Source organism: Physeter macrocephalus, chromosome 4 (assembly GCF_002837175.3).
Source record: "Physeter macrocephalus isolate SW-GA chromosome 4, ASM283717v5, whole genome shotgun sequence".
NCBI classification, from domain to species: Eukaryota; Metazoa; Chordata; class Mammalia; order Artiodactyla; family Physeteridae; genus Physeter; species Physeter macrocephalus.
Window position 1 is genome coordinate 16,650,078 of NC_041217.1, and position 17,028 is coordinate 16,667,105.

The 17,028-nt window shown below is 37.5% G+C and overlaps 1 protein-coding gene across 3 annotated transcripts in view; it reads left to right on the plus strand.

Annotated features, from left to right (window-relative positions):
* Positions 1 to 17,028, plus strand: part of SPATA17 (spermatogenesis associated 17) — a 195,377-nt gene that overhangs the window by 28,813 nt on the left and 149,536 nt on the right. For all 3 annotated transcript variants that reach the window (XM_028488338.2, XM_007126127.4, XM_028488339.2), the window contains one exon: positions 11,197 to 11,247. In XM_028488338.2, the coding sequence (XP_028344139.1) occupies positions 11,197 to 11,247 (51 nt within the window). The remainder of the gene's footprint in view (positions 1 to 11,196; positions 11,248 to 17,028) is intronic.

The window sequence follows — 17,028 nt, forward strand, 5'->3', positions numbered from 1 at the left end:
GCCCCTTTCCTCTCAATTCATCACTGGATATTTTCTACATAGCCATATTAAAATGATTGGAATCAGGAAACTGACATCTGTACAATACTATTATCTAATCTTTAAACTCTATTCACATTTCACTGATTTTCCCAATAATGTCTTTTATAGCAAAAACATCTTTTCCAGGGTAAAAACCAGGATTTCACATGTACCTAGCTGTTGTTTTCCTTTAGTCATCTTTAATATGTTTGGTCTGTCTTTGCTTTTCATGACCTTGATATTTTTGAAGAATATAGACTATTTTCCAGATTATTCCTCAGTTTTGGTTTGGTTATGTTTCTTCATTGTTAGATTGAGGTTATGCCTTTTTTCTAGAAGTACATCTCAATACATCATGTTAGGAACCATATAATGTCAGTTTGTTGCATGGCAGTTAATGCTAAATTTGATCATTTAACACACTTACACTGTAGACCTTCTATTTTTATCTTGCGAGGCAATGTTTTAAGACTGGGTATATATATCTTCTTCCTCATCAAAAATTTTTACCCTAGGTTTAGCATCTATTGATGGATCTTACCAGAATCAATTATTATTATATTTGTCAAATAGTGATTTTCTAATTTTGTCATTTCTTCTACGTTTATACTTGTTAGCATTTTAGCATAAGAAAGAACCTTTTTTCCTCTTTCTTCCTTTCTTCCTTCCTTTCTTTCCTCCTTCCTTTCTCTTCCTTCCTTCCTTCCTTCCTTCCTTTCTTTCTTTCTTCCTTTCTTTCATCAGTTTTAACTCGTGAATTCCTATTTTATTTAATGGGTTATAATAAATTATCACTAATTTGATTTGGTGCTAAAATTTTCCTAGATTTGGCCAGTAGGAGCTCCTTCAAGTCAGTTTTTAATAGAATCAGATTACTTAAACGGATGATCAAAAATTAAGTTGTTTTCTATGGAGTAATGAGCATTTTTAGCCCTATTGTTTATTATTATTCATTAGTGGTTGGAGATCTGTATCTTGGTGTAGACAAGACAGGAGAGTATACTTATGTATATGTCATTCCATGAACATTATGACTTAACTTTCATTGCTGCTATTTCTGCTCACAAGCCACCATTCAGATGGTTATGAATTGACACCTCTTTTTTTATTTTATTTTATTTTATTTTTTTTGCGGTACACGGGCCTCTCACTGTTGTGGCCTCTCCCATTGCGGAGCACAGGCTCCGGACGCGCAGGCTCAGCAGTTGTGGCTCACGGGCCCAGCCGCTCCGCAGCATGTGGGATCTTCCCGGACCGGGACACGAACCCGTGTCCCCTGCATCGGCAGGCAGACTCCCAACCACTGCGCCACCAGGGAAGCCCGTGACACCTCCTTTTAATCAAACATATAGAAGTGTATACATTTCAGTGACTATTGTCAAAATATTCAACTTTGGAATCTATATTTGTTCTAATGGTGTTGGAGTTGCTGAAAAAATATCTTTACAAGTTCAAGTAATGAGCCACCCAAGAAAATTGTTTGTTACTTTAGTGTCTCAACTAGGTTTGATCAAAAAGAGTATTGCTCAGCATCGTTGCCAAGTTATTCTCCAGATTTGCATCTAATTATCTTTGGGCTCTTGAAAAAAATTAAAAATGGAGATTTTCCTCAGTTAGATTGGTTCTTGATGGTTTTCAAAGCTATTAATCTGTAAGGTATTTCAGAACAGGTCCGTTTTATTTATGTATCTGTTTTTGTCATTGAATGCACATAAGGATTCAATAAATAACATAATCTGATCTCAGTACATAATTATTGAATGAGATTAAAATAGCTGACATTTACTGGTTGACTAGTGAATGTGAAATATTGTACTAAGCATTTTGTATACTTAATGTATATACCAACTAAAGTCTTATACCAGTCCTGTGAATACTATCACCATTTAATAGATGAGGAATTTTAGGCTCAGAGATAGTTACTTCCCCAAGGATACACTGTTAGTGATAAGTGGAGAAAAGTTCAAACCCAATTTGGTTTGATTCCAAAACCCTTACATATAGGTTTGATAGGCAGTTCAATCTCAGTCATTATTGGAGATTTCCCTTCTCTGGTTTATACAGAAGTCCTGTGAGACTTAAGTAGTGCCAGCATAGCAGAGATTCTTACCTTTGTCGAGTCTTCATTCATAAGATGTCTATTGTCTGAGCTCGTGTGTTTGATCCTTCAGGATTCATCCTTGGAGGACTCCATGGCTACTGGGCCACATAAAGGGAAAGGGAATTTTTGCCAAAACTGATATCTTCCCTAGTGCTTAGAATCCTGTCTCTTCCACAGCTGCCACCAAGTTTATCCCTAGAGTTTTAGCCACCTCCCAGGAGCAATAGGAATGCCCAGTGTTGTATATTCTTATTACAAAAGCTAACGCCCCGCTCTTTCCCAGGCATGTGGAATATTTACTCCGTTTTTTCTCTTTTTCTGCTCACACCTCTCCTCTTATCATCCCCGCACACCCTCAGTGTAATTTCTCGGAGCTCAGATTTTAGGGCTGAGAACGCATAGTCCTATAGTAATTGTTTAAACCACCACTTCCAAATTTATTCTGCATAAATTTTTGTTTTTGCCTAACAGCTATATATCAATACAATAATGATAATAATGCCATATAGTATATATTAGGCTACAAAATGAATGGTATAGTTAGCAATTTTAAAACTTTAGTAACAGTTGCTCTTACTAAAATTTAGCAAAATTTTTAGCCCTGTATGTAAAATAAGTACAAACAGTGCAGCTATTTTGGAAGCTGAAGAAACAGAACTGCTTGGTCTCTTCCCCTGTGGCCTCTGTTGTCATCTGAGCCACCAGAGCATAATCTGAAAGCCACTGATTTTAATTTGCTTGTCTGGGGAAGGATCACAAAAAACTGATGTTATTAACTGCCTGGGGGAGGAGAACTTGAGGAATAAGTGTAGGAAGTAGACTTTTTACTGTAAACTCTTTGGTAGCTTTTGAATTTTAAACACTGTGAATGTATTATCTGTAAAATAAATTAATTAAAAAGGAAAGTCAATTTAAAAGGTACTCCCCCCACCAAACACACACAGGCAAGTAATAAGCTCCGGTGAGAAGTTAATGTTATCTCCAAACGTCTAAGAGGTGAGACTTGCACTGAACCTCGGGGCATCAGGAGACTGTAGCCTGGGGAGAGGGAAGGCCATTTCGGTTAGGAACAGCGTGAATGAAGGTCTGAAACTGGGAATGAGCGCATGGTGTAACAGGAAATGGCGAGGATGTTGATCTAGATGGCCCAGAGTATTTCAGGAGCAGCGGCAGGTTGGTAAGGAGCTGAATGTGACTTTAATACAATAACTTCCTACATTTTTAAGGGACTTTCTTGTTTAAACACATGTTTTACATTCATTGTTTTCATATTTTCCAGTAACAGTCTGTCAAGTAGAACGTGCAGGTGTTTTATCTTCATTTTATAGGTGGAGACATGGAGGCTCAGGGTGATTAGATGATGGGCCTAAGGTTCTCAGTTCCTGATCCCTGCAGATCCATATGCTAAGTACCTACTAAAAGTCTTCTCTGGAGGTCCCTCAGATACCCCCAATCTGTTCCTCCTTCTATATTCCTTTATTCCGGTAAATGGTACAACCATTCAGCTGGAAATCCACCTTCTTTTCCCCACCCTCTCTCTCTTATCAGTCATCGAATACTTTGCATTGTGCCTCAGAAAATCTCTTGACTCCAACCTAAACTTGATAATTTCACTCTATGCCCACAGTCCTCGCTGTAGCAGCACAAAATTCATACTCTTCATCATGACATGTCACGTTTTCATAGTCTCATGACTGCTTATCTAACCTCACTTCTTGCTAAACCTGTATAAACATACTCTGGACACGTTAAACCACTTTCCATGATATACCAAGATACGCCACGCCCTATAGATTTTTTGCAAATGCTGCTTACTCTGCCTGGAATGCCATTCTTCACTCTGACCTGCCTCCCATTGGTCTGAAGCCCTATTCATCCTTCAAGACTTTACTTACGGATTCACCTTCCGGATCTCCTGAGGCTGAGTATAGAATGGTAGGAGGCTGCAGATATTAGGTGTGCCTTCCTCATGCTTTACTCCTGTAGGTGTTTGTGTCACTGTGACCCATTTGTTTATTTCCATCTCTTATTTGACTGGGAGCTCCTGAGATGCAATGACTATTCTATTTATTATATCTCAAACGATCACAGTAAACGTCACATAGAAAGCCTGTAGAATTTTTTGCTAACTGGATAAATTAATAACTCACCGGGATATAAGTTGGAAGACTTCGCTATGGTCAACCTGGCTGGTGATTGGTATCCACGTGTGCCAAAAATTCTTCCCTATCCGCCTCCTCATAAAAGAATGATTCCTCCCCATCTCATTGATTTTGGGCTAAGCCATGTGTTGTGAGCCATAGCCACAGGGAAACTTAGCCCATGTGTAATGTGAGTAAGAAATAAACTTTTTGTTTTATAAGCTAGTAAGATAGCTGCATTTTTATCTCAGCAAAGCTGATTAATGGTTGTAATGACAACAAAAGCATGGATGTTGATAAGAAAACATTCTGAATGGGACACTCAGTGAAGCTTTTACAAAAAGATGTTGTGAGATTTTGAGTTTGTGATGATGTTAGGACACCTCCATGTGGTGGTATCTTGTACGGCGATTTTGCTATCTTTCGGAAGAGTGCCTGGCACATTATAATTAGCACTGAACAAAAGCTTATTAAAGAGGACTTTTAGATGAAGAGTCAGAGCTGGAGATAAAGGTTTTACAGCCATCATTATAAGATGGCAGGATCTTCTACCTGATGGAAAAGTATCTGAACAGTAGAGCAGAGGGCCAAGGGTTGAGGCTTGTGGAATGCATTAGTAGGATTTAGGCAGAGGAGGGGAGTTATAGGTAGATAATAAACAGAAAAGCAGAGACACAATATCACAGGAAGCAGAGGAGAAAACTGTTAGAAAACTTGGAGTTATCAACAGTCTCATGTGTGGCAAAGGTCAAACAAAGTGAACTGTGGAAAGTCAGAAGTCCTAGGATCTCTTTAGATAAGTTCTGTATTTTTAGACAGCCTCCCTCAAAATTCTACTATACAAGAACATTTCTATCCAGCTTTTAAATAATTCTCACAGCAACACCAGTCAACTTATCCAGTCCTATAGCGTTATGCGTTCTCCACTATGGTGCCCTCACTAACCCACGATAACAGAGCCATTCCAGTTTTCTTTTCTGATTTGATTATTTTTTGCTTCCTGGATGACTGTTGTTTTTGTTTATTTTAATTTTCAATGTCCATCAGGTCTTCCTGCTGACTTTCATGCTGCCGTATGTGGCAACGTAACTCAAATTTGTCCATCGTAGGGACTGAGGACTGTTGATTCACAACCTCAGAAACCTTTCCCTGTTAGTGAGGATGTGCTCTGATTCTTCTTGTTTATTAACAGTGGATTTCTAGTCACCTGGTGTTTGTGTTCAGTACACGTGCATCCCAGACCTGCTGAATTCCTGCTATGATTTTACTGCAACCTGCGCTTCCCATTGGATACTCAAATGGTCCTACTGTTTTGGTCCCCTTCTTGTTTTCAACTGTATAATGTTCTATATAGCTTGTCCTTACCACTTTTTGCTTTATTTCATAAATGGTGAAGTGAAAATAGTTATTTCTGTAGGCGATAGTACCAGAAAAATGTTCAAATATTTCATCTGCCTCTTTTGGAAAACTAACACTTTGAGCGTTACTTGAGTGAATTCATCAATATAACCTAATAGGACAGCTGTATGCATCTTGTTATCCTTTTCAATTTCCCCATTATATAGTTTATATGATGTTTAATATCAAGTACACTATTTTTAGTCACCACACTCTGAGAGCAGCTACCCTGATATATGTGATTAATTCTATATGCATTATTGTGAAAAAATATATATAACTGTACTTCTAAACAGCTCAATGTTATGTTTTTAAATTGAGATCATTCGGTGAATAACATATATATGGCACCACATTAACAGAACTTGGTTAAAACTTTTTGTTAAAGTATATTAATAGCCTCTGTTAGAACTGATTAATTTATAAAGATAATTCTCATTAAAAATAGATTATTCTTCAAATTATAAAAATAATTTAATTTATTGCTGAAAAGGCTCACAATACTTATATACTGCTTATCATTTTACTGCTCTTCTCACAAAGTTTTCATATTTGATTAGTATTTGAAAGAGTAACAATGGAAAGAAATTCTATTAACTTTAAATGGAACAAAGGATATCATCTGCTATCAAATCCCATTTTGCATTGTCATGATAAATACCAGCAGGTTTGTTTTTAAATGGATAGTAAGAATAGATAAAATTTCAGTCATTAATTTTAAAACTGATGAGATTGACATGGTTGCTTGTACGGACATTTTTATTTCTCTTCATTAGATAAATGAATGTTCCTTCTATAGCCCAACTCTTTTTATAAATCTCTTTATAAGGCTTCCAAATCAGTTATATGTTAATGAGGCAACATTTATCACTCTTTAGTGTTAGAGCAGAAAACTGAAACATAATCTATTTTTTCCCCTCAGGATCTGGCATTTTAAATAAATACCAAAGGCTGGATAACTTAAGACTCTGACTTTTCTAATATAAATTTAAAACTTTACTAACATATTTTCATTATAATAATATGATTTAGATTTAGTTTACTTGCTTTTAAAGATTACATTAATAATAACGGTGAAAAATAATATAATTGGCTTTTAATTTTTTGTGTGTGTGGAAGACGGAAGGTTATTTTAACAATCAGCTGTTGATAACGACCAGATTGGTATCAGTTGCCAGCGAACAAGGCAAAGCATATGCACAAAATACTCATGATTATTTGACAATAAATCATTTTAATGATCATACTCAAAATTATGAAATGAGGATGGCACTGATGTGGAAAATAACAAAGGCGCAGGCTCCCCAGATCTGTTATCCATATGTGCCTGACTTCTAGAGTTTCCAGAGTCATCACTTTAATGCAAATTTTTCCTCTGTATTGCCCAGTCTAGCAAATAAAGCCAGTTGATCTGGCTTTATTTACAGATTTATACATACAGATGTATTACTCAAATTTATTATAAATATGTATTACTTTAAATGTTCTGTTTTTTAAAATGATTGACGGTTTGAAACTCAGGTTTTCTTGGTTTCCAACCTAAATGCTCAACAGTAATGGAAAGATTAGTTAATTTATGGTATGTTCATTAGCAAACCATCAATGTAGCCATTGTATATAAACATATGTGAAGAAGGAACTTGAAACTGAGGAGAAGGACATACCTGTACTAGATCTGTCTACTAGGTGGTAAAGCCTTTAATAGAAATTAAGCCATCAGGAATTTAAGGAGAAGAATTTGCAGTCTGAGTTTAAGACTTAAGAGGAGAAACATTTCTAGTTCACAGGGTCTGGAACATGGCTATGGGAAGTGGATGTCATTGCGACTGGGAAAGGCAGGCAATAGTGAGAGCAGGTAATTGAGTGTGTCGTATATGTGAATTTGAAAAGCCTCAAGATACGGCAGGAGTTGTGGTGAAGAATAAGACCTTTAGCTCGGTGTCAAAACGTTTAGAGCATATTATTGGAGTAGGTCAGGGGAGGAGAGGAGGGGAAAGGAGGAGAGTGTACCTAGAGACCTGAGGACGGGTGACAACACCAAAAAGGGAGAGAGAGTGATAAATGTGAAAAGGTTGAGAGTAAACAGTGAGGTTTTTTGTTCTTTGGGTTTTTGTCGTGGTAGTTGTTGCTTCTAAAGGAGTACTTCCTACTGGTTTGAAATGGTTTGAAAGTATCCACTGGAGCCGAGAGAATGCCAACAGCTTCTTCCAGTTGCTGGTGCTTAGACTGGGGGAGAAAAGGTGGTTTTTCCTGTAAATGTTTGTGAGAATAGCAGGAGACAGAGGATTTGGACAGCTAGAAAAGGATGATAAGACATTTTAGGCAAGGGGAGTAGTAGGAACAGGGACGTGAAGAAGAAAAGATAATTTGATCAGATTGAGGTTTAAAGGACTGGCGTGGTGGGAGATAATAGGAGAACAACATTGGGACCTGGTGCGGTGAGCTTTGAATATCACTTGACCTCTAAGAGAGTGGTTCTAACCTATCCCCACACCCGCCCCTGCACTGTAATTCACCTGGTAGAAAAAACGGAAACTCAAACATGAGACATGCTCCCATCAATATCACGGTCCAATCCCATTGAATAGCAGCCCTGTCCAAAAGGTCCACATGGTTACTGACCACTCAGAAAATCGTTTTTTAAAAGGAATACAGCTTCCAGGAAAAATTTCAGAAGCCGTCTGAAAATTGAGCTAGGTGACATGACAAGGGCCATACAGCGAACAAGTGGTTTATTTAGTGTCCAACTGCTGTTTTTCATCCCAGGAATTCTTCCTACTCTATCTGTTGTAAATGCAATATATCAATTCTGTTTATCTTTCTCTCCCTCTTTTCTTTCTCCCCCTCCCTCTCTTTTCCCCTTCCTTCATTTAGTCAACAAATAGTTGGGAAACATCTATAATTGAGCATCATATTTTCATTACATTGAAACTATCATCTTTTATGCTTGATTTTCACCCCAGATCTTTAGTCTTCCTCTTTAAAATAGACTTGGTACCCTAATGATAAAATGGGAAATGAATATATAGTAAGGAAAATTTTGGGATTTTTCTCTGCTGATGAATTACTATAGTCTGTCATTCTTGGATATGTTATCAATATTTAGTAGCTGTGATATATTTGCTTATCCAACTCCATAGAATGGAAAAAAAAAACTTTTAGGACAGAATACTGGAAAATAATGTTTAGAGCAAGGGTTTTTGTATGAATTATAATTTAACTACTCATGTAACCAAAAGAACAAATATTAGTATAACAAATAATCATCACTGCTCAGAGTAGAAATATAGAGACTTAGACAGTATTTTACAAAATTTCAAAGTGTCTAATGTGCCTCATAGATAGCTTATGGAAATGCATGATTCACATTCACAAATGATTTTTTAGTGGTTTTTAAAATTGTGGTAAAATATATATAGCATAAAATTGATCATTTTGACTATTTTTAACTGTACTGTTCATTGACACTAAGTACATTCACATTGTTATGCAAGTATCACCACTAACAATCTCCAAAACTTTTCCATCATCTTAAAGGGACACTCTGTACCCACTAAACACTAGCTCCTCCTCTTCCCTCAGTGCCTGGTAACTACTATTCTACTTTTTGTCTCTGTGAATTCGACTAATCCAGGTACCTCATATAAGTGGATCATACAATGTTTTCTCAGATGTTTTTGTGGTACTTTCAGATCTGGGCTATAGAATTGAGAGTCAATGTAACATCCATCTGTGCTTCACATGAGAATGATAACCTGGAATCAAAGTGCTTTCCCACCTTTTAGCTATAAAATTCAAAATTCTTAGGCTCAAACCTATATCTCCTCTTTGTTCAGAATAAAATTTAACCTCTTATACCTTTTGGAATTTTACTTATAGTTAAATTACATACCGTTAGCTGCAAAATGTGTGACAGTGATAATCCCTTTCCTAATGACCATCAGCTATGTCCCAAGCACCTTAAATACCTTATCTCATTTTATTCTTCACAAGAACTCCATGGAGTATGTGATGTCCCATTTTGTAAGTCTAGTGGTCAAGACTGGGAGACTTCAAGTAACTTGTTCAAGCCTCACAGCTGGTAAGAGCAACGTCAGGACCTGAACTCAGGTCTGTGGCTTGAAAGCTCGCTAATGCTCACTGCTGCTGACTGAACAGCAATATGAAAAAAGATAAGAAACAGTATCTTTTTCTGAACCCAACTTTCTCAAATATATAATTTCCAGTGTTTCTTCTGTATAAAAATATTTAATGGTTATATTTGCCTTGAAGAAATACTCTAAGTAAATATTTTAAGCTGACCTCAAACACCAAGAATTATGCCTTGCTTGCCATAACGAAGAAAGAGTATTTAAAATGAAGTAACATCATTGTGTTCATTTGTAAATAACATATTGCAGCCAACTGTTTACTAACTGCTCAGACTGTTGATAAGTAATCCAGCCCTGCTGCTCTCCACAGACAATTTGCTTTGGATCAGATCAGGCAATTCAAACAATACTAATTACAGTGATACCCTTTTACATGAATTCCTGTTTGTTGCAGGGAAGAAAACCCCTATATAAAAGGCTAAGGCACTTATCTCTGATTTTTGCTGAAACATAACACCTATTACCTAAGTTCAAGTTTATATTAGTCTGATGAGTTTTGACTGAAGAAAATGGATAAAGTTGTATTTTGTGTGGAAAAAATATGTATTTCAATGTTTATTGTACTGTCATGAATTATGTTAATTGTATTATGTTAATTATGTAATTGCAGATGTGGAAGTTTTATTTAAAGCAATATTTTCATTGAAATAAGCTATGTTGCTAAATGATTATTTACTGTCCCAGAGATTCGTGCATTAAAAGACAAATGTGTCTCTACTAGAAAGAAACCAAGTCTTTAGGAAGTCTTCATTATGTCAGGGGATTTGCTGTAACATGATATCATTGTATTTATGATTTTATGGTGTTAAAATGAATATTAAATGAAACAAAATTCCCAAGGATTACTCAGGAGGCAGCTAAGTACATAACATTTTGTACAGATGGTTGGAAGGCACAATTTTGCTCCATCACTGCATCCATATCCTTGAACGATTTCAACTGAAGACAGCATTTCTTTGAATTTTTCATTAAATCAGACGTCTTGAAATATGAATTCCTTTTATGTTTCTGTGAGTTTTGGCTAAAAGAACCCCAGTGAATAAATCATACAATACTACATGTCACCAGCACTTGTGAATATTTCTGCTTTGTTATTCTATTCTCAGTAGGGCACCATTGATTATGAAACTCAGCGGAGAGCATTTTATGATCATATATCTCCATTAGCTCCTAGTTTGACTACCATAGATTTTTCTGGTTAAGCCTGCATTATGTATTAGGAAGCCTATCTCTTCAATACAAAGTTTGATTTCATTTTTCTAAGCATAGAACTCTTATTATGTATTATGTATAAAGAGTCTTATCTTTTATATGTAAAAATAGGCTGCACTGTCTTTGTGTAAAACTAAAATATATGCCATCTTTTTTTTTTCTCGATTCACAGTTAGCATATTACACTATGAAGATGAATCTCTACAATGCAATGGCTGTCAGGGTAAATATTTCTTCACTTGTTAAACAAATGAAAAGTCAATTGTGCCCTGAATTCGCTTTTAATAAAATGAGCAAACCAGAATAATGCAAATTTGATTGATATGCTAATGGTAAAGAGAGAAAAGAGTACATAGTTAAAAAGTTAGTTGTAGTAAATAGTCTTGGCAGTGTTAAAAATTAGAGTAAAATGTAAAACATGTAATTATCAATGCTTATGTTTTAGAATGTTAAATATCTCTGAGCCATGACTAGAGAAAGACTGTAAATATTAATGAAGCAGTGTATTAGTTTCCATATGTCATATAAAATATTGTGATAAATAGATGAGCATGGTTCTGGAATATAAGATTCCTGCCCAATACAAATCAATTAGAAATTATTCATATGATTTCACAGTAATAAAGGCAGTTTCCAGCTTAGAAGTTTTATTTCTATCATTTCTGTGTTCACTTTTATGTGTTATTTGCCTAATAGGAAGCTGAATTTAGCGATTATGAGGCCTCCTTGGTTTCTGCTGAGATTTGGGGAAGAGCCATGACAAAAGTATAATTGCTTTTGTATCAGACAATATGATTTTAGCTTAATTGTGAAGCTATTATAAATGGGGAAATTACTTAAGTGAACTTCATTAACGTCCTTAAAACCTACGTTTTAATGTTACCCTATTATAGTCTCTCTCATCAATCTATTAATTCTTGCTTCTGCTAATAATGGATTTTATTTTGGGTGAAGAAAGATAGTAAAATACCTTCTGAAAGTCCTGTGTTGAACTAAGGCAAGTTGAATTAACATTATTTTGCTGACTTACACTGCTTTGGGAAGGGACTTTCCTATGCAGATGTGAGTGTGTTGGAGCCCAGCCCAGGGCAGATCTCTAGGATCTGTCCACCTCTTGGTGGTTCTGTAGTGTAAGGGAAAAAAAGAAGAGGGAGAAGTAGATCTTTTTTGCTTCTTTTCCAGAGGCAGATACTCCAGATGCACTGGTCTATATTTACCTTTCTTAGAAATCCAGTAATGTAAGAAAATAATGTGGCTTTCCTCTTTTAAAGGGAATGCTTGAGTCTGGGAATTTAGGAGATTCTGATTCTCTGTACAGCTCTGCCAAAGACTTAACCTCTGAGCCTAAAAGAGTGTTAGATTTTTTTCTTTTCTGCATGCCCTTTGTCATATACGTCTGCAAAGTAAAAAACAGTAGATGACGGAGGACCTAAAGCAGCTGATGGCGGGAGGCTTAGACGTCCCCATAGATCGCCACAGGTCACCAAGGGAGACAGAGGCACAGGAGTCAGGGTTAGAAAAATGCATTTTCTTGTTTATTATTTAGCCCCAAATTTTGTATTGAATTCTGATCTGGCTTGAATCATTAAGTTTCCTTTTACCTTGACTGGGCACATCTAAGAAACTCATATCAAACCAAGCCATTCAGAAGGCAGTGTTTTTGACTTCTTCTAACATCATACTAAAAGCTACATTTCCTAACGTTACTGAACCAAACTTGGGGCCTCTTGCGCATACACAGTAAAGCCAATCTACTGACACCGGGTTGTGGTGAAGGAAAGTGGAGCATTTACTGCAGGTACCAGGCAAGGGTTCCTGGGAGCTAGTGCTTAAAAGGCCTGAACTCCCTGAGGGCTTTCAGGGAAAGGTTTTTAAAGACAGGGTGAGGGAGGGGCATTGTGGGGTGTGTGATCAGCTAGTAAACATTCTTCCGATTGGTTGGTGGTGAGGTCATCGGGAGGCAACATCATCAACCTTCCGGTTCCAACCGTGCTTGCGGGCAACATACAGTTAACTTCTTCTGCTTGGTGGTGGTTTCAGTATCTGCAAAACAGCTCAAAGCATACGGCTCAGAGTATTATCTATAGTCCTTGAGGAGGAACTAAAGGTCCTTAACTTTGTTTAATGGCTAAACTATTATTATTTTGTCTTGCTTGACTGTTTTCCTTTCTTTCTGCATTTTCTCATTTCTCTGATTAAATTTACTCTTTGGAACTTGGGGAAGGCCTAGGAGGCTAAAGCTTCTCTACAGGCAAGAGGCAGATGGAGGATGCGGGGTGTGAGTAAGTTCTGGGAAGGCCCCATAGGGTCCTGCTCGGTCACACCTAATAGTATTGCCCAGGGTTACCTCATCTTTGCTTAACATCAGCGGACAATGTTGAACTCTCCCTAAGTCCTGTGATCCTAGAAAACAGCAAAGTTTAAACCCCTCCCCCCCAACTCTTTTGTGTTTTGGAAACAGCTTACTGCAAAGAAATCCACGCTTCCCCATATGACTTAGCTGTGGATGGTCCCTTGTTTACCTATGTAAGGCCAGACACAGTCCCCCCAATTCCCATTTTTTTAACCTCACAAATGATTAGCTGAACTGCTTGTCTCCATTGATCAACTGGAAAAAACATGTTTATTAACCAAACTGTGCTTAAGCTTCTCTCCTTCCCCTAGGTCCCTGAACTTTAGCCGGCATACGGCATCCCCTTAGTACCTCCTCCTGAGAATGGGCTTCAGGGTAAAGCATTCTCAGATCTCCTATATGATTATGCCACCCTTTTACCCCACTTCCCCACATCAGGTTCTTTCCAGCCTTGTTCACACCTTCCTATTAAAGGAAAACTCTTTTTGCCTACGTGTCGCCATGTTTGCAAATCTTATGGTCAAAGATTCTCCTTATCACAATAGTCCACCTCCATCCCTGCAGGAGTCACTCACCCCCTCTTTCTTGCAGTAATTCTTTCAAATCAAGTCTCTCCTTGCTAGGTCCAGATTTGTTTTCTTTCTTTCTTTTTTTTTTTTATTTTTATAAATTTATTTATTTATTTATGGCTGTATTGGGTCTTCGTTGCTGCACGCGGGCTTTCTCCAGTTGCGGCGAGCGGGGGCTACTCTTTGTTGTGGTGTGCGAGCTTCTCGTTGCAGTGGCTTCTCTTGTAGTGGAGCACGGGCTTCAGTAGCTGTGGCACGCGGGCTCGGTAGTTGTGGCTTGCGGGCTCTAGAGCGCAGGCTCACTAGTTGTGGCGCACGGGCTTAGTTGCTCCACGGCGGGTGGGATCTTCCTGGACCAGGGCTGGAACCCATGTCCCCTGCATTGGCAGGCGGATTCTTAACCACTGCGCCACCAGGGAAGCCCCATATTTGTTTTTTATTTGACACATTCCAAGAGAGAACAGTAGAGATGGGAATGCAGTGGTCATTAAAGCAAAGGGAAGGAAGACTTGAGCATTATCTAGAGGTTGAAATGATCCACTAAAGACACTCAGGAATTTTTGCGAGCCTCTGTGGAGTATGTAAATACTACTGTGGGAAATTTATAGTAGAAACCCTTCTCTACAAAGATGTTCAAAGACCTCCTTCAGAGGTTTGGATGAGTTAATTTGGTAACTTGGTAATGAGGAATCAGGAATGAGGCTTGCTGCCACAGAGGCTGATGTGATTACCTAACAAAGATTAATTTTTAGCATTGAGTGGTCACATGACTGGAACTGAACTTATTTGTCATGGACTTGGACAAATCTATTTGTAAGTGGATTTTTTGCAAGATGGTGCTCTGAAAATTTGTCTCTGTGGGAATGAGAGGCTGAAGAGACCAATGTGTGGTCCACATACCTTCATGGCATACACATCTGAAGCTTACAACCCTAGCTTGATACCAGCAGCTGAAGTTTTACTTCTGCTAGCCACAACTCTGCCTTTTCAGTTTTTAAGCTATGAAGTAACTTTGCTCAAAAGAGCTACCCTTTAAGTGATTAAAATGTGGGTGGCAGTGAGTGTGCAGGTGGAAGAATTTCTAGGAGTAACAGATAACTACCAGAAATCTATATGGCCAGTAATATTCAGACAGATATGTTTTTATATATGCACCTAAATCATACAGTAGAAAATAAAAATCTTTTGTCTTACTCTGCCTCATATACTGAGTCAATTGCAAATTATGTATTTGACTATTGACTCCTAGCATGACAAGTTATATTCAATTGTCAAAGAGACTAGTGGAGCATTTCGGAAAAGAGAAGGAATTTAAAATTTTCATTTGTAGCTAATCCATTCCTAAATAGATGTCACTTTTTTATAATGAAGAATAAATTATATGTATGTGATTATTTAATGTCATAGATATTCATGTCTTGATTTGCTGCCTTTATTTTTTAAAAGGTCACCTTTTCTCTAAAGATTTTACCATCCCCCTACCCGTGTAGAATTGATCACTCTCCTTTTTTTAATGTCCCTATTTTACCATCAGCATACTTCTGTTGTAGAACGTGTAACAATTTATTATCCTTACTAATTTACATGACTGTTTCCACCCCCCCACCAAACACTGTAAGTCTCTTAGGGCCCAGATCCTATCTTCTTAGTCTTTGTATCTACAGTTCCTGGCTTATACTACGTTGTTAAATAAATGTCCCTGAATAAATCAATGAACGTTGGCTCATGCTTTTTTAAACAAGGAGTAAAAAAGTTGTTTGTTTTAAATATTCTTTGTTTAGGTCCCTTGGCGGCCTTGATGGAAATTATTTAAGCCTTTGCTGGTAGATCTTTAAGGCTTTTTTGAGTGCCCGACTAGGCTAGGTGGTGTGGATAAAATGGACATGGGAAGGTAATATTTGGTCAGTGCAGTTCATATGTGAATGGAAGACCAAATGAGCTTTGTGACGTTGCCAAAGTGTTATAACAGGTACAGGCTTGAAGGAGGCTTGCTATGATATCAGCTGCTGTCAGAACCCACAGTGCGCCTGTACAAAACCCCTGCGACTGATTTGCAGCTAGGCCAGTGACAGTCAATCAATACAGCAATAAATCGCTCAGTAAATTTTTATCTTAGCTCCTGGGGCCCTATTCCTCCCGTTTCTCTGTGCGACACATTATTGCCTTTTTGGTCTTTAATTTGAATTTACTCCGGATTAGGGTTCTGCTTTTCCTCCAGCATCTTGGCTGCTGCTCTGTGGATCTCATTTAAATTTGGCCTCCAGATTTTTTTTTCAGTTCTCACTCTTTGAACAGCTTTTAGTGTCTTATACAAATGTCATGAGTTGATTCATCTACTCAACTTCTTTCTCTCCCTGTTCCATCTAGATGTACGATTGTGTATCTTTTTACAGCCTGGCGCAGAACTGACCCTGCATTTCTGATGCTAGTGAACATCTGCTTAAGAACTTGGGTGTCACTTCACACCCTCCAAACACAGGGCTTGGAGAATCAGTTTTCTAATAATATAAAGACGAAAGGCAAAATTACTTTATGTGTAGAAAGCCCATTTATAAATATCCACAGGTAGCAAAAAAAAGTGCAGTTTAGTGGAATTATTTCATCCATCCTAAGGTCTTTTACTTGTTCCTTTTCTCCAGTACTTTGATTCATAGTTCTCGACATTTAGGATTTTTTTTTCTTTATGGCTTTTGTTTACTGGCTGACCCCATCCAGGATGAAGCCTATTGTATGGAGTGGCACATGTCTTATATCTAATTCTTCCATTTCTAGCGATACGTCCATTCAGCCTCAACTGTGTCTTTGAGGCCCCCATTTCCCCAGTAGAATGGTTCCAGATTCTCATATTTACTACCCAAGCGTGAATGGATATAGCTGGTAGATACCTGAGTATACCTTAGTCAGACCAACTGCCAGTGAGAGCTATATGTCTCTGAGGCATATATGCAAGAACGAGATTGCCATACCACGTAACTCCAAATCTTGGTAAGTCAGAAACATTGGTAAATAATAATGATAACAGTTAGCAATTGCATAGCAGTTACCACTCTCCAGGCACCATTCTAAGTATTTTAAATATTTT